The following is a 24166-nucleotide window of genomic DNA, read 5'->3' on the forward strand; positions in this document are numbered from 1 at the left end:
CTCATCACCAGACATGATGGGTGTTGGAGGTTCTCAGTCCCAGGGAAGAGAGAGAGAAACTGCTAAGACACTCTGGCTTTTATGCCTTTCCATAAAGGTGTAGCCACTCAGCAATTATCAATGGCTCTGCCTCCAAACCACATAGATAGACAACCCCAAACTGACCACCACCAGATGGAGCTGAAACAAAAGAAAGAGGCAGCAGTACCAAACAAACAATACACATGGCCATCACACCCCCCATAAAAAACAGAAACCCACGAGGAAAGAGCATCTGCCATAACATTTTTCCGACCCTTGATGTGACAGATGTTAAGATTATATGGCTGTAAGAATAACAACCAGCGCATTAACCTCTGTTTGCTGTTCTGCATGCTTGACAAAAAGGTCCAAGGGTTGTGATCAGTAAATACTGTTACTGGGTTTGAACCTGAACTTACATATACTTCAAAGTACTAAAGAGCCCAAATAAGCGCCGGTGTCTCGTTCTCCACAATTAAATAGTTTAACTGGTGACGCTTAAACTTATGGCCCCCTCCCCCTCTTGTAGCAACACAGCTCCACTGACTCCACTTGCATCCACCTGAATCTTAAATGGTTTTTCAAAGTTTGGAGCTGCAAGCACAGGAGAACAACAGGTTTTTCACAGTAACAAATGATTCTTGACATTGAGGAGACCACTCAAAGGCAGCTCTTTTACTCAAAAGGTTTGTTAGTGGGGCTACCACAGTAGAAAAGGTCTGACAAAATCCCCTGTAACACCCGACTGAATCCAAAAACCTCTCCAACTCCTTCTTTCTCTTTGGCATGGGTAGTTATCAATAGCTTCAGCCTTAGCTCTCTTGTTCATTCACCTCTGGAACGTGGCCGGGGCATTCCGTAACCCAAATGGCATGACATTATATGAAAACAATCCTTTCGGTGTGCCCAAAGTACAGATTTCTTTTGCTCTGGGGTTAACGGTACCTGCCAGTAGCCCTTCAGGAGATCAAGCTTTGTGACAAACTTTGCACTGCTAACCTCATCAACACAGTCTTCAATACATGGCAATGGGTAACAATCTGGCTTAGACACAGCATTTACCTTCCCGAAGTCTGTACAAAATCGATATGTACCATCATACTTTGGAACAAGTAGGCAAGGTGGTTCCATGCTGCTGGTTCTGCTATACCATTTTCTTCAGTCTTTTGTATTGAATTACTATACCATTTTCAATCATGTACTCAACCTCCTTTTCCACACGCTGTCGCTTCTCAGTAGAAACCCAGTAAAAGCGTTGCTTAATTGGTTTGGAGCCACCAACATCTATAGCATGCTCCACAACACTGGTGTGTGATGGAGTGTCTGAAAATAAGGAAAGATGGGAATTAATCAGCTGTATGAGATCAGTCTTTTGTACATCTGAAAAATCCTTCAAAAGAAACTGTGGGTTGCTCAATTAAGCAGCTGTTAAGTTTCCAGCGATACTCTGCTCTGATGGAACCAAAAAATCTTCAGATGGAACAGTGACAGTCTTTGCTACAACACACACAGCCTTAGTTTGAGAACTACTCATGGACCCAACACCAATCCCCTTCTTAGCCTCAACAGCTTACCACCCGTCATAATACGGCTTAATACTGGACTTTCTTCCTCTGGGGTATGGATGAGATAGTTACACTCAAACATATGACTCTTAATGTATGGCCCATGAAACTTAGCCTAAAAGGGAGAGCCCACCATAGGCAACAATACAAGAACTTGATCCCCTGATTCAAAACTTTGAGCTTTAGCTTTATGGTCAAAAAGGTCCTTCGTTTTTTCCTGAGCCATACCAAGTTTTCTTCGAACAGTGGCACAAACATTGTATAAACAACAACGAAAGTCATTCACATAGTTCAAAATATTTTCAGGAGGGTCAACAGTCTTCCAGTGATCACTCAACACTGCCAAGGGACCACGAACAGTGTGCCCAAAAACAAACTCATTGGGAGAAAAGCCTGTGCTCTCCTGACAAACCTCCCGGACAGCAAGCAAGAGCCAAGGAAGACCTTCTTTCCAGTCCTGTGAAAGCTCGTAACATCAACTTCAAAGTCTGGTGAAACCTTTCCAGAGCCCCCTGAGATTTCGGATGGTATGCACTGTGCATGCATTGTGTTTTACCTGAAGCTGCTTCAACACCTGTGCAAAAGTGCGAGACATAAAGTTGCTCCTCTGATCTGTTTGTATCACTTTTGGAACACCAAAAGTAAAGGTAGTGAGGGCTTTCAGAACTGACTTCACTTTAATTGAGCATAGAGGAAAAGCAGCAGGGTATCTAGTACACTTACATATTACAGTCAGCAAGTAACTGCTACCACTTTTACTTTTAGGCAGCGGACCAACACAATCCACAAGCAAATACTCAAATGGATTTTCAGTAACTGCAATTGGGCTCAAAGGAGGTGGTTTGATCTTCTGGTTGGGCTTCCCAGTCATCTGATATGTATGACAAGTTTTACAATATGTTGAGACATCACGCTTCAACTGAGGCCAGAAAAAGTGACGCAAGACACGGTCATAAGTCTTCTTAACTCTCCAAGTCTTCTTAAATGCTCCAAAATGAAGCTCTGAGATGCCCCTGAATCTCTCAGAAATCCTAACAGATTTCCTTTCAACATCCTTAAGAGACCAGCAACTCCATTTTGTGCAACACCCAATGCCACTTCTCTAAACTTAGAAGGCACCACAGCTTGAATAACGTGGTCCACTTTTACATTGTTACCAACACGAGTCCACTTTCTGCACAACACCCCTTCATGCAGGATTTAGCCATTTTCCAGCTCTTGTATTTTTCCCTCAGAACAAACCAGCTGAAACAAAGAGGATAGAGATCTACTGTCTGCTCTGCAATGAGTTCCTCTTTACTGATGGCTGGAAAAGGCCAAGGATATCCCTGGCTTCCTCGGAAGCCAAATCTTCACTCTTCTCTGAACTGGCCCTGCTCATTGCCTGAGTCACCTCACACACAGGAAAAAACTTTGGATATTGTTTAGCACACTCACCTGGACTTTTAGAACACTCAGGCAATGCAGTCACCACAAGCGATGGCAGACCATCTTTCCACACTCTTGCTCCAGCCAAGTCATTACCCAAGATAACATCCACCCCATCCATAGGCAATGAGTTGCGCACCCCCATGACCACTTCACCATTAACTGGGTCTGACCACAGAGAGAGACGGTGTAATGGCACAGACAGTGGAACCAAACTAATGCCAAGAACTGGAGTTGTACTACCTGTGTCTGTAGTTGCTGAAAAAGGAAGTAAATGCTAGAAAATGAAGCTCTGAGATGCCCCTGAATCTCTCAAAATCCTAACAGATTTCCTTTCACCATCCTTAAGAGACACAAATCCATCTGACATGAAAGGAGCATAAATTTCATCCACCATCTTTAATGACTGTTCAGATAATGTATCAGACACAACTTGATTGTAAACTGAAGACACAAGACCAGCAGGCTTCACATACACACTAGACTCAGATGATTTCTGATCAGCACTGACATTGGCACGAATTGGGCGTTCCCCTTTCCAATGATCTTTATTTCTACAGGAATGACACACTTTACCTGGGTCAAATTTTCCATCTGTCCCTGGGACACTTCTGAAATTGGCCTGTGCACTCTGATGAACCCCAACAAACTTGCCCAGACCAGACTTTACATTGTCCCTATTTGTACCATTCCCACCTCTGCGCCACTCTGAACTACTAGCATGAGTCAAAACATACTCGTCTGCTATTACTGCTGCTGCTGAAGCTGTCTTGACCTTACTTTCATTAATGTGTACAGCAATATGGTTTGGGACAGAGTTTTGTTCTGTTTGTCACTTTTCCTCCAGCTCCTAAATCTTTGCCTATACACCTCGAGGACCAACTCATATGCCTTAAGTACTGCAGCCTTTACCTTAGCATAATCCATGCTATCAACAGGACTAAGGGCAGAATACACTTCCTAAGCCTGTGAAGACACACTGCAGCAGCAAAGTCCTATCAGCATCAGGCCAACCCCTTAGTATCTGCCACCCATTTAAACAAAGAAAAGAAGGTATCCGGATCCCTCTCATTAAACTTTGGTAACAAGCGCAGATTTCCAGCAACATCAAACCCTACACAGCCACAGCCACCTGTCTTGAGGGACCAGAGCCTAAGAGAAACTCATTGGCCTTCCCCTCTCTTACCAGCTCTAGTTTAAACTGCTCAATTTTTAACCTTTCTCTTCCCAAAGCTGCCTCCTCTGCCTCCCTGGTTTTCTGTGCCTACTCTGCTCGTAGCTTTTCATGCTCCAACTTAAACTGCAATCTTTCCCTTTCAATGTTAGCTTTCTCTCTTTCCAACTGCATAAATAATAATAATAATAACTTTATTTGTATAGCACCTTTAAAAACAGAGGTTTGCAAAGTGCTTTGACAATAAGCAGAAACACAATAACACAGAGCATCATCATAACACAAGCGAGAACATAAAGACAGAACCACATCAACAGGAAAACCCGTGAAAGATAAAGCCAGCAATGTAACATCATTATCATCCTAGTAGACCCATTACAGAGTCCAAAAACATGACGAGCTGAAAATACACAATCAATCCTTGATATATAAAATTCCACCATGGAATTAAAGACAAAGAATAAAAATATAACTAAAAACCCACAATAACCTAGACGACTCCAGGCAACACAGGAACCCAGCTAAAAGAGACCTTAAAAGAGACCTAAGGACCAGAACTGTAAGAGCAATAGAATAATAGGGTAATGGGGGGATAAAAAGGAATATGAATCAGAGTGGTAAGAAGTAGAATAAAAGCAATTAAAATGTGTAAAGATAATGAGTCATAATACAAAAATTAGAAAACTAGTAGTGGTAAAATACTGTCCATGATAAAATCATAACAACAATATTAATCAGTTATAAGGACAAGGCAGCATAAAGAGGTTAAGAGAATAAAAGAGGAGGAGGGGGTAAGAGCTCTGAAAATAACTGGGAGAAGAGAGGCGATACAGTAGCAATAAGAAACAAGCAGGAAGCAGAGGGAAATTTAAAGAGAAAACTGGTAGAAGGAAGGAAGATGTGGTAAAAGACTTTAAAAGACATTAGAAGACATCACATAAACGCAAGTCTATAAAAATGAGTTTTAAGAAGTGATTTAAAAGATGTCACTGATTCTACATGCCTTATCTCCTCGGGCAGGTCGTTCCAAAGTCGAGGCGCCCTGACAGAGAAGGCCCTGGCACCTTTAGTCTTAAGCCTCGACCTTGGAACGACCAGGAGGCCCCCGTCCGAGGATCTAAGGCTGCGGCCTGGCTCATAGGGGGTTAAAAGTTCAGTTAAATAGCTTGGAGCCAGACGCTTCAGTGCTTTAAAAGTGATAAGTAAAATCTTAAAATCAATTCTAAAACTTACAGGGAGCCAGTGTAGGAATGCTAAAATAGGGGTGATGTGATGTCGTCTGTTAAAACCGATTAGAAGCCTAGCTGCTGCATTCTGGACTAATTGAAGGCGGAAGAGAGATTTATGAGTGATACCAGGGAGAAGAGAGTTACAGTAATCGAGTCTGGAGAAGATGAAGGCATGGATAACATTTCAAGGACTGACTGGCTGAGTATTGATTTTAAATTTGCGATGGTTCGGATATGGAAAAAGCATGATTGGACAACTTTACTGATATGGGATGTGAAGGTGAGGTCTGAATCAAACATTACTCCTAGATTTCTGGCAGAGGGTCTGATGTTTTCTGAAAGAGTACCGAGACCGGAAAGCATGAGGTTGGAGGAGTTTTGAATGTTAAAAAGTAAAATTTCTGATTTTGAGTTATTGAGTTGTAGAAAATACCGTGCTAAAAACCTTGAGAAATTTGGTGGGAATAAAATCAAGACTCCACGTAGCTGTTTTCATCTGGGCTAAAATTTCAGCTAAAAAGGACAAGGACACAGGCTCAAAACTACTAAAATAATTAAAAATGTCTACTTGTGTTTAAAAGCTGGGCTGGGGGTCTAATATTATCCCTGATGTTCTTTACTTTGTTATTAAAATAAACTAAAAACTTCTCACATGTCTCATTAGAAGCATCAATAAAATGGGAAGGGGAGGGGGTGGTGATTGAATCTAAAACCTTAAATAAAACTCTAGGGTTAGAATGGTTGACTAAAATTAGATTAGAATAAAAAGCTGCCCTTGCGTCTTTAACTGCCTTTTGGTAGTTCTTCATTGCTTCAAACTGCTCAAACAACAGCTTTTCAACTCCTGGAAGCTTCACATCACTAGACTTTCCCTTTTCAAATTCAAAAATACCTGCTGCAACCGCCAAACCCTCAACAATAACCCTTAAGCCTGCCTTCTTAGGAATCTTTTCAGGCTTTTCCCATCCCAAATGTACAGCTAAGTCAACCAAATCTGCCTTTGCAAATTGAGACAATGTGGTACGACAAGCTCATTGCAAAAACTCAGCAACCAAAGGATTTCTGTGTTCTGTTGGTACACAAAAAAACAGACACCTTATAACCAACAATCTGTGTCTATACTATCACCTAAGAGAGACAAAAAAAAATGGTTAACCATATGTAACCAAAGAGAGGGCTTGACAATTTAAAGGAGCTCCCCCTAAAACTGCCTAACAAACACTAACTAACTCAACCCTAGTCTTCAAGAGGTTACTTGCAATCAGGTACTTATGCACTAGAGACCGCTGGGATGGAAAAGCGACCAGCTAGGCAGGCAACCCCCCAAAGCCCAAGGACATGCTCCCACCGCTTTCACCTCAACACTAACAGATTTGTGCCCAACGAAACCCAAAGGGGTAATGCCGCTAAACCTAACCGGGGGACATAGACATATATGCTCCAGGAAAAATAATCAAATTAACCAGCCAACACCCCCTCAAGCCACATACTGATTAATCACATGCACTGGCCACAAATTATCAACAGTTTATTCTAAAGACCAACAGAGCCCTAATTGTGCTCTCAAACCTTAACTTCAAAAATTTAAATAAATTCCAAAGAAATCCACTAATAACAAACAAAACTGCAAGCTACTATGAGACAACCCTCCTCATTTATTTCATTAAAACTCTCACAAACATTACTATAAAGTCAACACATTTGTTTGAGTTCATTTTGTTCTTTTCTTACTCTTTTTGGACGAGCCCCCATTTGTTATGGCTAGATGGTATAAGCCACACAAGGAAGGGAAGTCCACACAGTAGGTTTTGCAGCACATGTAACATTTATTTTAGAAAGATACTCAGATCAGACATGATGGGTGTTGGAGGTTATCAGCCCCAGGGAAGAGAGAGAGAAACAGCTAAGAAACTCTGGCTTTTATGCCTTTCCATACAGGTGTAGCCACTCAGCAATTATCAATGGCTCTGCCTCCAAACCACATGGATAGATAACCCCAAACTGACCACCACCAGATGGAGCCATTCACTGAAACAAAAGAAAGAGGCAGCAGTACCAAACAAACAATGCACATGGCCATCACCGTGGACAGCGTTTTTATCCATTCACACCAGGAGGGGTTTGTGACTGGGAAGAGGGCGGTGGTGTTGGGGTTTCGTGGTTTCCTTTATGTGAAAAGTAACAGATTGTGGTAAATGGGTTCACAATATTGTCTGATATTGATCAAAGGCCTCTAAATCCAGTCGAAATCGCATCCTGGCAGACTTTGTGATATTGGCAATTATCGAATCGTCATTCTGAGAATCAATATTGTATTGTATTGTGATGAAACTGGTGATTTACACCCCTATGTAATGCCTGTATGTTAGATTATGGTTGAGTACAGATCTGACCTGAGCACACCTGTATTTACCAGACAATTGCCCAAGTCCCTCCGATCCGAGTCCCAAGCGAGTGTCAAGTCATTTGGTCCAAGTCTCAAGCAAGTCCCAAGTTTTTCCTCTTGTGGGCAAGTCAAGTCAAGTCGAGTCACAAGGTTATGTCGAGTCAAGTCGAGTCGAGTCACAGGTTATGTCAAGTCAAGTCCCTCACCATTGTTCTCCAGCCCACCCTAAAAGGTGGCGCAGCAGTTGCCATTGTTACACCCGCGCGCACAGTGCCCACTGATCATCACTGTAATGGAAGCGGATGTGTAGTAGAAATGTATGTGTGTACTGTGTCAGGTGTGGGCAGTAGGTGATTTGTATTTTTTTTTTTAACAAGTGGGATGCACCTTGTTAACCACCCCCCCCCCCATAAATGTCATGGTGCCTTTAAGTGCAAGCCAGAAATCTAACTTATACTTGAATGATAGGCAGGTTGTTTAAAACTGAAAAGTTAATATTTTTTGTTATTTTCCTTTGTAGAAATGCAGACATTTGCCATACCCAGGGCTGGTTAGCCATTTTGGTGCTCTAGGGGAACTTACAATTTTTCCGACTCATGTTGTCTCAAGTCGAGTCGAGTCTGGAGTCATTGTCTCCCAAGTCCAGTTGTTGAATTAATCTTATTCAAAAACATGATGTAGTGTAATTCTGTGCTTTGACCAGAAGAGGGCAGTGTGTTCATCATAATAACTTTAAATAGTACCAATGAGAGACAACAACCACTCTTAGTGTTGGTTTGTAATTCAGAAATCAAGTTATATGCTAAACATAACTCATTATCTTTCCATGCATATGAGCACAGAGTGTCTGCTGTTTTCATGAATGTTTCTTTAACCAGTTAATCATGAAAGAATTTCACACAGAATAAAGAATTCATCTTATTTCCAGTTATTAGTGGGGGGATGCTGAGCATCCAAACTATTGATATTTGCATTGGCCATTGTGGTTTTCTGCTTCGTCCGCTATCTCCTCCTTCATACTTTGTCGTATCGACACCATTTCAACTTTTAAAAATTCAGTTTCTTCGTCATTCAGCTGCTATGACTTTTCTCATTTCTAACTTTTATAATTTTTGAAATAGAGGCAGAACTCTCGAACACACTGCTCTCCTGAATAAAATATTTGGTCCACATTTATAAATCAAACAACAAAACATAGCTACACAAAAAAGATTTCAGGTCAAAAAGATCAACCGTTTTTGTACAGTGAGCTTAAAAAGTGTAACTATAGTTCCCTGTCAGAACTGCAGCTCCCAGCATCCCTTGCAGGCACTGTTCAGGGATTTTCTGGGAACTGCTCTCCACTGCACAGAAGGAAAAAAGTTATCTTATCTAAGGTCAATTATACCTGGCGATTTTTCAATGTTATTTTCTAATGTGCGCTGTGATCAAAGGTGCATTTATGCGCAGGCTAGCTGGTAGTCTAGGGTTTCTACCTCCATGGATGCCTCATGCTGGGAGATGTAAAGTGCAACAGCCGACACACTAGTGGCAGGGCCTGATATTGACAGCCCCTGAATGCGGATGGATTCCAGCCCCCCAGTGGGACATTGGTGAGTTGAATTTATCAGCGTCACAAACTCCACTGTGCTCAGCTCTTAGTGCCAGCGTGTGTGTGAATTAGATGCTTGTGTCATTGATTGATTTACACATAAAGGGATATTTTTTTCAGAAATAACTGCCATGTGGCCGAGTCTATCGATGTTTTGTCTTATCCATCATTAAGCTTTCTGCCTTTTTATATAAAGTTGCAATCTTTGTTAATGTCTGTTTTCACCTGAAGAAAAAATGCTTGTAAGTTAGAATCACAGTTTACTTTTACATTTTAAAGGATTGTAAATATACCCTAGAGAGATTATACCCAATGCATTTGACTGACAACAATTTTTTGGGTTCCCAAAAAATCATTGAGTTTCAGTTTTGAGTGATTTTGGATTTCAAAAACAACTCTTTTAATTTAGGATGACAATTTGAATCAATTCCCAGGTTAAGACTTTTAGAAACTCTTTTTTCAGTGTTTATGTCAATGGATAAAACGTTGTTTTGTATTTCTCCGTGAAGTAACACTGGTGTACAATAATCTTCAATTAATGTGACAACATTTACACTTAACAGGAATTCACTTTCAGTTGCTTTCTCTGTTTAAGTAAAACTGTTAACAATTAAGCAAAGAGATGTTCTATAGAAACCACATACTAACATACTAACAAGACTTAGGACGTAACATACTTTTATTTTGTAACAGGATTTTTGTAACATAATTTAACTTTGTAACAGGACTTTGTAACATACTTTTACTTTGTAACAGGACTTTGTAGCATACTTTTACTTTGGAAGAGGACTTTATTGCAGGATGCTGTAACATACTTTCACTTTGTAACAGGACTTTGTAACATACTTTTACTTTGTAACAGGACTTTGTAACATACTTGAACTTTGTAACAGGACTGTCCCTTGTGGAACCCCTGTACTGCTCATTAAAGCCCCAGAAACACAGTTCCCCAGCATGACAGGTAATCCTGTCAGGTAATCTGTGATCCAAGAAACTCAGGAAGGATCCACTTCCATCTTCGTGAGCTTGTCTTTGAGTATGGTAGGTTGGATGGAGTTGAATGTGTTTGAAAAATCAAAGAACATGATTCTCACATAAACACCAGGTTCCTCCAGATAAGACAGGGCACGGTGAAGCATGCTAGAGGATAGTATCATCCACTCCAATGTGTTCTTTGTATGCAAACTGCAGGGAATTGAGTTTGTCTTTGACCTCAAGCCTCAGTAGACGTAGAATCAGCCACTCTAGAGTTTTCATGATTTGTGAAGTAGGGGCAATCGGTCTGTAGTCATTTAGTTCAGCTGGACATGTTATTGTTGGTACTAGTGCAAATAACTTAACTTTGAAAAAGTACTTTATAACAGGACTTTGTAACATACTTTTACTTTGTAACAGGACTTTATTACATGACTTTTACTTTGTAACAGGACTTTGTAACATACTTGAACTTTTTAACATATAAAAGTATGTTTTTTAACTTTTTAACAGGACCAGTTTGGATGTAAATCTGCTTTTATTTTGAACCAGCTTACAGTTCAAAGACAACTCAGACAGTCCAACTTGCAAAAAAGCAGTGTTTATTTGGAAAGTTTTATCAGGCAAACAAGCAAACCTTTGTTTTGCAGGTTGATCAATGTGCAGGACTTTTTGAAATGGTAGCTGGATATGTTGCCCTCCTACACACCTGTCCTAAGAAAAGCAACTCCCCCATTTTGAACCTGCTTAAAATGAAAAAAGCTAAATGGTACAGAAGAAAAAAAAGCATTTCTCCCTTATACCTCTTAACCTTAACATCATCATGACATATTAATCCTGACAGCCTGACTTTTTAACATGATTACTTCAATTTATGACCCAGAGCCCTTCTAAACACCTTGTAAGCATCATCAGAGAGTGCATCGAGAAAAATGTTGAGAGCTTTTTGGGTTGTGATGAAAGAGAGGGTCATTGCTGTTGGGATTCCAAAACCTGGAATGAATCTGATCCCTTCCTCTGCTACTTTCAATGAAAGTAGTCTGGGACATTGAGAAAACTCTTTCATTACAAGCTCAGTAGTTATCTCTGTTGCTGAAAGTGGTGAACTGGTGACGTCCTTTAATTCCTGAAAAGGAATATTTGTGCAACTGGCAAGGCTCAGCAGCGAATCGACATCAAGACCAAACTGATTAGCGTAATGCTTGACCTCACCGACCAGCATGCCTACTTCAACACCCATAGAAAGCCCAGGAATTAGCAAACTAGCTACAACTCCAGAGAGAGAAGCCAAAAAATTGATCCTTTTCTTAAAAGACTTTTTCTTCTTGGCAATGACCTCTTGGCTGATGTTGGGCATGGCGGACAGGAAGGCGTCCCGCTTGTGTTCAGGAAGTTCCCGCTCCAGGGTCTGCTCTAGCAGAGGGAAATCGTATAGTGTCAGGTCAAAGCTGGACACTAGGAAGACTTGAGGAGACTTGAAACCATGATACTGAAGACCTGTGTCAAAATAAGAAATAAAAAGCTAATAAGCCTCTTTGCATCCCCAAGGTAATGATGAGATGATGAGATTGCAACACAGTTCTAAATTAATAAATAGATTCAAACTGGTCTGTGGTTTCAAGTGGATCTACATATTTTGACACTTAACATTCTAGGGATGGGAATTCAGAACCATCAGTACATCATTTACAGTTAATCTTAACAACATCTTATCAATGCCTTACTTCTGCATGCCTTGAGAAACACAGTCAGTCAAGAGGCATTCAGCACAGACAAGAACAGAGAAGCAGAGAAAGTAAACATGGTGGACAGTCATAAAAAAGGCTAAATAGGTCCAAAGTAGGGGTGAGAAAAAAAATTGATTCACTAAAATACCGCAGTATTTCCTGGTGTGATACTGTATTGCTATATATGGTGTCGCAATACTCACTGTATTGCAAAATGTCTAAAATTGCAATAATATTGTATCGGGGGCCACTAGTGATTCCCACCCTTAGTACCCAGTGATTCCTACCCCTAGTCCAAAGTGTGGCTTCATTTCTCAATCAATGTCATGAGCAGTATGATGTGCAATGTCTGCTGATCACTGATATTATGCAAGGCATGTATCGTTTTGAACAAGAATAGTTAATTTTGTTCAACATATCAATTTATTTTTATACTTCCGGTGATCTCAGATCCAGAGATTAGTTTTATAATTATTTTAAGGTTTTAAATAAAATGAGCACTAGTATTGTTTTCTAATTTAAGTTCAGCGATTAAAGATCAGAGAGCAGTTTTTCTAACTAAGACATTTCCAAAAAAAAAAGAGAGAATTTTGTATATTTTTCACTTAAAAATTTAAACACTCCTCAGAGAGACTCAATAGAATTTGAGTTGTTAACAGTCAAAACTGATAAAGTCTTCTTTTCCAAAAAGACAATTTGCAGGTATCCGATAAAGCATTGAATTAATAATAGCATCGATGTCAATAAAATCTTATCAATTCCCATCCCTACAACATGCATTACTGAACTTTCACACCTAACCTGTTCGTCAGAACTGAACTTGAGTCATCTTATTCAGATTGTTTGGTGTGAAAGTTTTCAACCAAACCCTCATCCAGACCAAACAATAGGACCAGTATTGAATGAATAGGTTGATCTCTGTTTTTATACCAGACACTGGTGCAGTCTGCCTTTGGTGAGGAGACTAAAAGCTGGCTCAGACGACACAAATTCAGTCAGCAACATCACAGCTCATCTTCAAACCTCGGGCCCAATTATGGGCTTCAGGAATGACAAACTGTCTTGTTGTGTGACATATTTAACAAACATCCAAGACACCCCACTGCCACAATTCAACAAAATTAGAATATCTGAATTTTTCTTGCATTTTTGTCTAGCTTGACACTCTGACCAATGGTCAGTGTGTTGTGGGCTGAGTGAAACCTGCCTACTCACACCCCGGTACACAACAACAAAAAAGACAAAAAAAACATTATAAGCAGTAAGGGATTGTAATCATTGTCATAATGTGCTTCTTACTCTGAATGGAGTTATCTCTGATTTTTTTGAGGGTTCGTTCCAGATTGAAGTCTCTCTGAGTTCTCTCCTCATCACGAACGTTGTTGTCAATCTTTGAGCGAACAAAGTAGAACTTCTTTTCCATCCTCTGAATCTCTTTAGCCAGCCTCACGTCGTTTTCTCTGAAGCGATCACATGAGACAATGATGAAAAAGTCAAACCTTTCAAATCCAACATATTTGATGTACTGGTCAGCTGGAAACTTTGTGGTGCCGATCCCAGGGAGATCCCAGAATTTGACATTGGGATATTTGGGATGGGGGTAGGGTGTAATCTCCATGGTAGTCTCTGTGGCACCAGTTGGAGCAGCTCTCTCATCCCTGTTGTCAATGCCTCTAAAAGCATTCACAAAGGTGGATTTACCGGCACCAGACTCACCAGTGATGGCGATATCCAGAGGGATGTTTTTCTGCCGATCAAAGTACTCGTTAATCTTTGCAACCGCTAAGTTTCGGTCATTTTTTATTAGCGCTTCTTTGATGGATTTATGTATTTCTTCAGTGTCAAATGGATCTCCCATGGTGCTTCTTGACAGCTGTGGAGAAAACAGAAGTAAAAAGTCACCATTCTTTCTCATGAATTCTCTCAGCATGCAAAAACAGAACATGACTGATGCAAGTATAGTAAAAACTACTCACTATGGAGTCCAAAGCAGAAGCAGATGAGATGAGCAGATCACTGTACAAGTTGTTTACCTGCAGGAATAGCACTCACATAGTTTCTTGGCTCCTGTTAAACACAACAGAAGCCTTGCAAGAGTCCACCCCTTAAGGCAGTCAGTCACCAATCAAAACAGATTCTGCAAAGTAAAGATCACCAGTTGGAAATTTTTCAAATCAGCTGACTTTCAAGAAACATCCTTATGTAACATGAGAGTAGCACAGTATCACACCTCCTCCAGTTACTGAAGGCATGACCAAAAATTTTTTAATTATAAATTTCATCCTTCCTTAAATGCCTCAGTACTGAGGCAAGGCTGGAGGAATTCAATTGTCAGGATGTCTGTCTGTTTCATTAATATCGACTCCAGCTCAAGAATAAATTGCTTATATTTTGGAGGTCAAGGGTCAGAGGTGTTTTTGTTATTGTTTAAATATTAGTCATTTTGATTATAATTATTGATAATAATAAAACATTATCAAACAAGGTTAATAAATTATAGAACACCTCCTTGGAAACAGGGCAACAATCAAAAAGGAGCTAAAATGGTTCTCAGAATTAAGATTTAATAATAATAGAATTGTTATTTAATAGATATTGGTATTTCAATAAATAGAAGGCATAAGACCCTCTCAACCAGCAGAAATATTACAGTGTGTATGCACAATAATCACAGACAACTTCTCTTTAAATCTATAATAGAATTTATATACAGTCATGGACAAAAGTATTGGCACCCCTGGAATTTTTGCAGAAAATACACCATTTCTCCCAGAAATTGTTGCAATTACAAATGTTTTTGGTATACACATTATTTATTTCCTTTATGTGCATTGGAACAACACAAAAAGCAGAAGAAAAAAGACAAAACTGACATAATTTTACACAAAACTCAAAAAATGGGCCAGACAAAATCATTGGCACCCATTTAAAACTGTGGGTAAATCATTTCATTTCAAGCATGTGATGCTCATTTAAATTCACCTGTGGCAGTAACAGGTGCTGGCAATCTAGAAACCCCACCTGAAGCCAGTTAGAATGTCTAAAAGTTGACTCAGCCTTTGTGTTGTGTGCCTGTGTGTGTGTCACACCAAGCATGGAGATGAGAAAGAAGAGCCCAGAATTATCTGAGGACTTAAGAAGCAAAATTGTGGTAAAATATGAACAATCTCAAGGCTACAAGACTACCTCCAGAGATCTTGAAATTCCTCTGTCCACTGTGCGTAATATAATCAAGAAGTTAATAACCCATGGAACTGTGGCTAATCTCCCTGGACATGGAAGGAAGAGAAAAATTGACAAAAGAATGCAACGCAGGATAGTTGGAATGGTGGATAAACATTCTCAGTCAACTTCCACACAAATTCAGGCTGTCCTGCAGACTCAGGGTGCAAAAGTGTCAACTCGAACCATATGTGGTCATCTGAATGAGATGAAGCGCTATGGCAGGAGACCAAGGAGAACCCCACTGCTGACGAAAAGACATAAAAAAGCCAGACTGGAGTTTGCAAAAATGTACCCGAGTAAGCCTCAATCCTTCTGGGAGAACATTTTGTGGAGAGATGAGAGCCAAAACATCTAAGCACACCAGACAAGTAACAATAAACACCTTAACTCAAGAAATGAAAAAATAAGACATTCTTTGCTTGGGTTAAGAAAGAAATGTCTACAATGGAGTGAGCAAATATTAATGATCACTTTCTTTCTTAAAGCTCCAGTATCTTTATCCATTTAGAAAAAATAGTGGTAGTCTATTCTACTTATCCAGTTTGGGTTGTGAGAGGCTGGAGCCATTTCCAGTAGTGATAATTTCCTCGTTTCCATATCGACTGTTATCAATAAACACCGTAGAAAAACAAAGTGGTAACAAATGCAAGGACATTTGTTGCCGGCTCTTTGTGCTGAGTTGAGCCAAATTATGAGGAGTTGTCAAAAGAGCTGATATTTCCATCACAGATATTAAGAATATTAGATGGACATCAGCAAGCATCATCAGGGTTTACTGTGTCAAACTGCACTGAAACAAACCTAACCTGACAATGCCAGATGGATCTGTTTTTACACAATAGATGGTGTTTGGGAAAGGGCCTTTGAGACTTTGAAAAAAAAACTCAGAGGGGGATTGGATGAACGTTCTGTCTGTCACATCTTCATGGGCAAATCAGAGTTGTAGCCGCTACTGAGGAGTAAACTCCATAGAGAGCTGCATAACGCAAACCATGGCGACTGTAGACATGTCATAAAATTCTCAGATCTGGCTCATTCAGGAGAAATTCCATTCTGATCGAGACTGATGGGTTATGCCAATTGTTGTTCAGATCAGCACCCATGAAAGCACTTGATCTGACTGTCTTTCCCTATTTTAGGTGATTTTTGTGATATGAGGGTCCTCCTGCACCCTTCCCCTCTGAACTGACTGCAGCAGTTTGTACTGCTGAGCTTGCTGCTTAAAGAGGGAGAGCACCAGAAACAGCAGAAATGTTTGCAGCACACGATAAATGTCCATAAATAAAATACATAAAAATAAAGACAATATATTCTATAATACCAAGAGAGATGCTCATTAGAAGTCAATTAGGTTACAATTATCCTCGGTAATTTTATTAAAGAGAATCAAGCTATCAGTTGCATATCAGCACAGGTGCATAACACACGGGAGCGCCTTCCGTTAAAGCCAAAGTTTCCATGTAACCCTACCTGTTGTTCAAGGTGTCAGTTTAATGAAGTCATGGGTACAGTGATACTGGTAGTTCAGGTATGCAGACAATCATTCCAAACAACACAAGAACAAAAAACCGGTAAAACATGTGACATGAGTCTTCAGGAAAGACCACACCTATGGAATGATCGGAAAGTCTCCACTGAGAAAATCTGTAATCTACTTCCTTTTATCAATAGAAAAACCTGATTTTCATTTTTTTCTCCATTTGATTTTCTTTCAGGATTAGTGTTTGATAGAGCTGTTAACTGCTGTTGACTTTTGTGAGATATTTTCAGCACATTGTCATTGTGTCTGTGAGTTTACCTTCTGAATTGTCAACCTTGAAATGCATTTGGCCACTAAAACATACTTCTGTTACTTCAAAGGACTGACTTCGGCTGGTAAAGGCTCGCTGGATGTGCATTGTGAGTGAGATAGTCCTTTTCAATTCAACTCCAATCAAAAAAAGGTGCTGCTCATCATGTTTACTTCATCCCGGCGGCTGGAGCCTATCCCAGCTGTCACTGGTCAAGAGGCGGGTACACGCTGGACTGGTCGCCAGGCAAACGCAGGGCTGATGTGGAGAGACAGACAACCAGGCACACTCACATTCACACCTACAGCCAATTTAGAGTCACCGATTAACCTAATGAGAATGTTTTTGGTGGGCGGAGGAAGCCGGAGTACTTGGAGAGAACCCACGTGTGCATGGAGAGAACATGCAAACTCCACACAGAAAGGCCCTGACCAGGAAGCAAACCAGGGGCCTTCTTGCCGTGAGGCAACAGCGCTAACCCCTGCGCAGCTGTGCAGCTCACTGCTGGTCTCATACTTTCTTAAAGTGGAGAACAGATGAAAATGGAGGAAACCAAAGTATACTGTATAACAAAGACACAGTGGACCGTGGCCATGAATCAAGTTTCTTAACACTTTAATGCAGTGGTTCTCAATGTGGGGGTTGGGACCCCCTTTGTGGTAACAAGACACTAAGATGGGACGCCAGATGCCTTAAAAAACTAATAATATTTTAATAATAGAATAAATAATAATAAAATGTTTTTTCCCCACCAATTTTTTTCTAATTTTAACCCATTTTTGTCATTTTTAAACTGTTTTCTTATGACTGTTTTTCCCACTTCTAAACCAATTCTTGCTGCATTCTGCCTATTGTTGTCCCTGTTGAACCATTATTATGGCTATTAACCTTTTTTTACCCCTTTTTGCCCATTTTAATTAATATTTGGTTGCACACCCTTGAGAAGAAATAACTGAAACCAATCGCTTCCTATAACCATCAACAAGCTTCTTACACCTCTCAACTGGAATTTTGGACCACTCTTCTTTTGCAAACTGCTCCAGGTCTCTCAGATTTAAGGATGCCTTCTTGCAACAGCAATTTTGAGATCTCTCCATTGGTGTTCAATAAGATTTAGATCTGGACTCATTGCTGGCCACTTCAGAACTTCAGCGCTTTGTCTCCAACCATTTCTTGGTGCTTTTTGAGGTATGTTTGGGGTCATTGTCCTGTTGGAACACCCATGACCTCTGACGCAGACCCAGCTTTCTGACACTAGATTTCATGATTCCTTGCACACAGAGGCAGCAAAACAACCCCAAAACATCTTTGAACCGCCACCATGTTTGACTGTAGGTACTGTGTTCTTTTCTTTGTAGGCCTCATTCCATTTTCTGTAAACGTGCTTTTCCAAAAAGCTCTACCTTAGTCAAATGTTTCACACTTGCTTGGACTTGAGTTCTTGAATCATCTTAGGGCTGTATCTTGGACAGAGTCCTGGTTATAAATTCCTTTTTTTATTGAAGAACCAGTCAGTGTTGTTTTATTGTTGGGTGTACTGAAGCAGGCAGGCATCTGCAGGGAATCTCAATCAACACTGTCACGCAACGCATGAAAAAGTCATCATCATAGATCAGATCAGGGCAAGCATGAAACAGGTTCATGATGAAGTGACATCATTAAGGAAACATACCATGGTCTTGGGGAATACTCTATTCTGACTGGCTCTGGAAAGTCCATTGGTGTCCATCTACTTCTGATATATGGACACTGTTCGAACTTCACAAGTAGTTCGAGTCAAAAAATCATTACACTGTTCCAAATTAATGCGCAGCAGCTGTTAGCAGTTACTCCATTAGGAGTAACTATAGCAACCTGAGACAGTCATATTTGCTGAGCAGGGTGGTCGGAGGAAGCCGGAGTACCAGCCTAAGGAGCCTGCGGACTGGCATTAACCATCACTTAACTGACATAAATAAAATGACAGACTCCAGGTTTAAGACGGTCTTCTATATCTGATGTACGTCTTGTTTCCAGGCTCACCTCAACTCTGAGAGTTGAGTGTTGCAAAAAAACTCACTTCCCTCCTATTATTAGAGGATTAAAATCATATACATGAAAGAAAAGAGGCCATTATTTCTTTGTAGAGCCAAAGGAACCTGATAAATATTGATGTGTCTGACGGACAATCAGCACCTGCAGGGCGTGAACAGCTCGATTTCAACCGCCCCCAATGGCTCCACCTCTGCCTTACAAAAGTGTCAGAAACATAGGGTTATTAACACAATGAGAAATAATTAATCCAGATATATTTCAGGAGCACCTGCAGCAGTGATTAAATTACTAATTAGTATGTTAATGGGTTAAATGGTGCAAATACTCATATGATATGATGAATTTTACTACAGTTATTTAAGTTATAGTTAGTACATAACTTAGTGCAAATGTGCATGTGAGATGATTGGGGTGTATTCCTGAGACTAGAGAAGTCAGTTGCCATGGTGAGGTGTATGTCCAAGCTCTTGATAGTATTGTCTGTAGTTTAAATAAGTGAAGGGATTTTAACTCAAATCAAATCTACTTTGGAGCTGAATTCTGTAAGTAACAGCTTCTTAAGCCCATTTTAGTCCAAAGATTTACAACTGCACCGGGCTGCTGCAACATTCTGAAAGCTGTTCAGTTCACACTGGAGGAGGTGATGTATCGTTTCCCTAGCTATAACTCCCTGTGGTTCAGTCTCCACCTTTTTTTCTACAACCATCTGATATGTATGAGGAGAACTTACTGTGGAATCTGGGTCAAATGTTTAGCTTATTTCAACGAGCATTTTATTGATCTCTCATTTGATTTAGATGCAAATACAATATTTGGATAACTGACATGACAACGCCTGATAGACTTCAACAGTAAGACTAAATGTGCTTCTGCTTTACAAGATTAGTGCACATTGTTTTAATCGCCAAGGTTGTTATAGTTAACTAAAACAAACTAAATAACCAAAACTAAAATTCAAAAATCATCTTAATTAACTGAAACTAAATCAAAACTAAGCTTTCAAAAAAAAAAAAAAAAAAGGAAAAAAAAAGAAAGAAAACTAACTAAAACTGTATAGTGCGCTTCTAAAACTAAACTAAAATAAAAATGGAGACAAAATATCAATAGTGTTAGTCTTTGACACAACCATAATGGTACCTAACACAAGTCGGGAGAGTTTAAACGGCCTGATCTGTCATGATCCAGGTTCTGATTTGTTAGATTATGAGTTTTTCTAGTTTATTTCCTGTGTTTAGTTCTTGATCCCTTGTGTTTTCCTTTGTTTGTTGTGTGATTTCTATGTTTCTAGTTTTCACTTTTGTATTTAGGTTTCCCAGGTTGTATTTTTCTGGTTATAGTTCTTAGGTGTTTCTTGTAGTCCTTGTGTTTGTGTATTTTGTGCCTTATGTTAGTTCATGTTCATGTTTAGTTTTTCTCCTCGTATTTCTTGTTTAGATATTTGGTATATATTCATGTTCAGTAATATCCTGTGTTTCATGTTTTGTTAATTCCTTGTTTCTAGTATTTAGTTTGACTCCTTGTGTTTCTGGTTTAGTAATTCCCTTCTTCATGTTTAGTTTTACATCCCCTGTGTTTTTGTTTAGTTACTCCCTGTGCTTCTTGTTTAGATTTACCCTCTGTGTTTCATATTCAGTTTTCCTCCCTGTGTTTGAGTTTCCCTCCTTGTGTTTGGCTCTTTGTATTCCCCTGTGTTTTCAGTGTTTCTGTAGTTTAGCTTCTTAAGTCCAGTTTTGAGTCTTTGTCTGCTTCTTGTGTTATGTTCCATGTTTCCTGTTTTATTTTGTAATTGCCTTCCCTTGTGTGTGATTTCAGTTTTGCTTCCTGCTTCAGTTTCCCTCCTCATTGATTACCTTCACCAGTTTCACCTGTGTCTGATTGTCCACACCTGTCTTCCATTGTTAATCACTCCCTGTGTATTTAAGCTCTGTGTCTCTCTGTGTCTGTTTTGGATCGTCAGATGTGTTCCCCGTTGTTACTCCCAGTGTTCTCTCCTCGTGCCTCCTTTGGATTTAGTTTTGATGGACTTTGAGTTTTTGATTCCTGTTTTTTTTGTTTCTAGTAAGTTCTTTTGTTTCATTAAATCAGTCTTTGTTTTATCTGCATTTTGGGTCCTCCGTTTTGAGTTATTTCCTGAGACCTGACATGATCTGATTGGTTAGGACTTCACATAGTGGTAGTTTTATGTCTGGAGTTGTATTCAGACATCATCATTAAGTAAATGAATACAAAGTGAAGATCAGCCTGTTTGAATATGTTTTTAAAATGAATGATGCTCATTCAGCCCCGACATTTATCCATAAAAAATAAAACTAACACCAAAACTAATAAAAACTAAACTAAAACCAAGCATTTTTGCAAAATAGAAACTAAACTAAACTGAAAAACCAGCAGTCAAAAGTAATAAACACTAAACTAATCGAACACAGGAAAGTGAAAACGAAATAAAAATAAGAACTAATGAAAACTCAAAAACTATTACAATCTAGTTTTCGAGAAGCACTATGGACGATCTATCAGATTTGGAATCTGAAATTGAAGATGCTTTCAAAAAAATGAACGAGCTTTAGCTGTTGAAAAGATCAAGGAATATTTGAAACGACTGAAAAGTATAAATATCACCATCACTGGAAAATCGGGCTCTGGTAAATCCACCCTTGTCAATGCTTTAATAGAAATTGACAACGGGGTGACTGCGTTCAACATAAGTATTGATTTGGAGGGGAACATCATAGAATCAACCTTAAAGCAATGCAAATGGTGTTGTAAGTTTAATTAATGCACACAGTATGAAGCAGGGGGCTCTTACTCAAAATGATAACACAATATGGATAAAAGAGACCAGTGCTGCTCAGCCCTGGACATACCTGCTGTGAACTTCTTGTTTGAATTGAGGACTCAATTAAAAATGGCATGCCATGAAAGTATTTCCTAAACAGTAAAACAGGATTTTGGTTTCATGGATGAATTTCACCATGAGGGTTTCTCATTAGTGGCCTTTCTTGGATCACACTGCGAGCTACTCACAAAGACACAAAAATTTCTGGGACAGCTAGCAGCGCAAACCAGAAAACACACAACAGCTTTTCTCCCTCATTATATGACATTCATCAATGAAACCAAAACTTTTGCCAGTTCAGTTAAGGCTGTCTTTTTCCCTTTAATGAAATGATTTATGATGAAATTGACTTTTTCACTGGCTTTGCCACGCAGGTCTTTAAAAACAAAGAATCAAGTCCCCAAAAGTCTTCCCAGTGTCCAGCTTTGACCTTCAGCCTTATGATTTCAGTTTACTGCAGGAAACTCTTGCAAGTGAGCTTCCTGAACACAAGAGAGATGCCCTGCCGTATGCCATCCCAAGTATCAGTGAGATCATCGACGCAAAGAAAAGGCCTTTACAGAGCCTCAGTCATCACCCTTGTGGCAGCTATACCAGTTCCTGGGCTCTCTGTCAAAATTAACTAGCATCTTGCCATGCTAGTCAATGTTGTTTAACACTACAAAGTTATTTTTGGTCTTAATCATGATGCTACAAAAAATCTGGCCTCTAGTGCATCTGTATCTCTTATTTTTCTTTATGTAAGTGGTTTAGAGTATCAAAATAATGGCTGCACGTGTTTCCTTACACACGCAGTCAGTTACACGATATATGCCCATGTTAAACTCATAAACAACAACAGTTAGCTTCACATCAGCACCGTTAGCCTGTTAGCACAGTGGCCGCTATCATAACTTACAGCTTACAACAGCCAAATACCATCCTCCACCAGTATCCAAACATAACTCCCCAGTGCTCTGTTAACTGGACACTGCGTTAACTCTACATTTCAAATGAAAAATGAGTCTTACCGTCAGCTGCTAATATCAGTCCTCATGATGATATCACTGTAACCTCTGCTAATGCTGGAAATCCAACCATCCTGGTTCATTTGGACTAGTCCTGAAAAGACAAAAGTTCTTCAGCAGATAGTCCAGTCCTCCTCTCATTAACGGCTTATCCAATACTCCTTCTGCTAATTAGCTGGTGTAGGCCTCTCTCTCTCTACTGCTGCATCGGTGTTTCAGCCTGTCCATTACTCGCAGCAATGACATAAAATCCCTCCATACCACTGATGATATTCAGCCTTTGGTTAACCAGGAAAACCTCACTGAGATTAAAATTCTGCTTTACGAGAAAGCTCTGGTCAAACTTTCCCACTTTCCCTGCAGAGTCCCCAGGAACACTGAGCATGCGCAGAGAGATTGGCTTGCTTGGACTTCATCGTGCACACATAATTAGCCACGTGCTTGCCGTCTGAGGAGATGAACAACCCCAGCACCACAGGACAGTAGATGTAGTAAGACTAGGCAACTTTTATTAACGCATTCTCGCAACATATCTTCTAGGTTACACAAAATATAATATGCAAGTATTCAGTATCTGGTCATTTGCATGTTTTTTGCCAGACATTTTGACCAGTTATATTTTTATCTGCCGGACTTCCGCCCTTTTTACTGGCCAATGACCGGTAATTGCTGGCTAACGGAAACTCAGCCTTTAATTATATACCATAAAAAGCTTGGACATACACCTCACTATGGCTACTGACTTCTAGCCTCATGAATACACCTCACTATGACCGCTGACTTCCCTAGTCTCAGGGATACACTTCACTATGGCAGCTGACTTCTCTGGTCTCAGGAATACACCTCACTATGACCACTGACTTCCCTAGTCTTATGAATAAATCTCACTATGGCCACTGATTTCTCTAGTCTCAGTAATTCAACTCTCTATACCCCTGACTTCTCTAGTCTCATGAATTCACCTCGCTATGGCCACTGACTTCGCTGGTGTCTGGAATACACCTCACTATGGCTGCGGACTTCCCTAGTCTTATGAATACACCTCACTATGGCTGATAACTTCTCTACTCCCAGGAATACACCTCACTGTGGCCAGCGACTTCTCTGGTCCCAGGAATACACCTCACTATGGCCACTGACTTCTCTAGTCTCAGGAATACACCTCACTATGGCCGCTG

The 24166-nt window shown here is 39.9% G+C and overlaps 1 protein-coding gene across 1 annotated transcript; it reads right to left on the minus strand.

Annotated features, from left to right (window-relative positions):
• Positions 1-10817: 10817 nt before the first annotated feature.
• LOC121526420 (interferon-inducible GTPase 5-like) lies at positions 10818-14816 on the minus strand. Its single transcript, XM_041812998.1, has 3 exons — positions 14073-14816; positions 13396-13969; positions 10818-11866 (listed from the first exon to the last, which is right to left on the minus strand). Exons 2-3 carry the CDS (start codon positions 13952-13954, stop codon positions 11232-11234), a joined length of 1194 nt encoding a protein of 397 aa, XP_041668932.1. The 5' UTR covers positions 13955-13969; positions 14073-14816; the 3' UTR covers positions 10818-11231.
• Positions 14817-24166: the final 9350 nt, after the last annotated feature.

The sequence above is a fragment of the Cheilinus undulatus genome, linkage group 18 (assembly GCF_018320785.1).
Source record: "Cheilinus undulatus linkage group 18, ASM1832078v1, whole genome shotgun sequence".
In the NCBI taxonomy this organism is placed as follows: domain Eukaryota; kingdom Metazoa; phylum Chordata; class Actinopteri; order Labriformes; family Labridae; genus Cheilinus; species Cheilinus undulatus.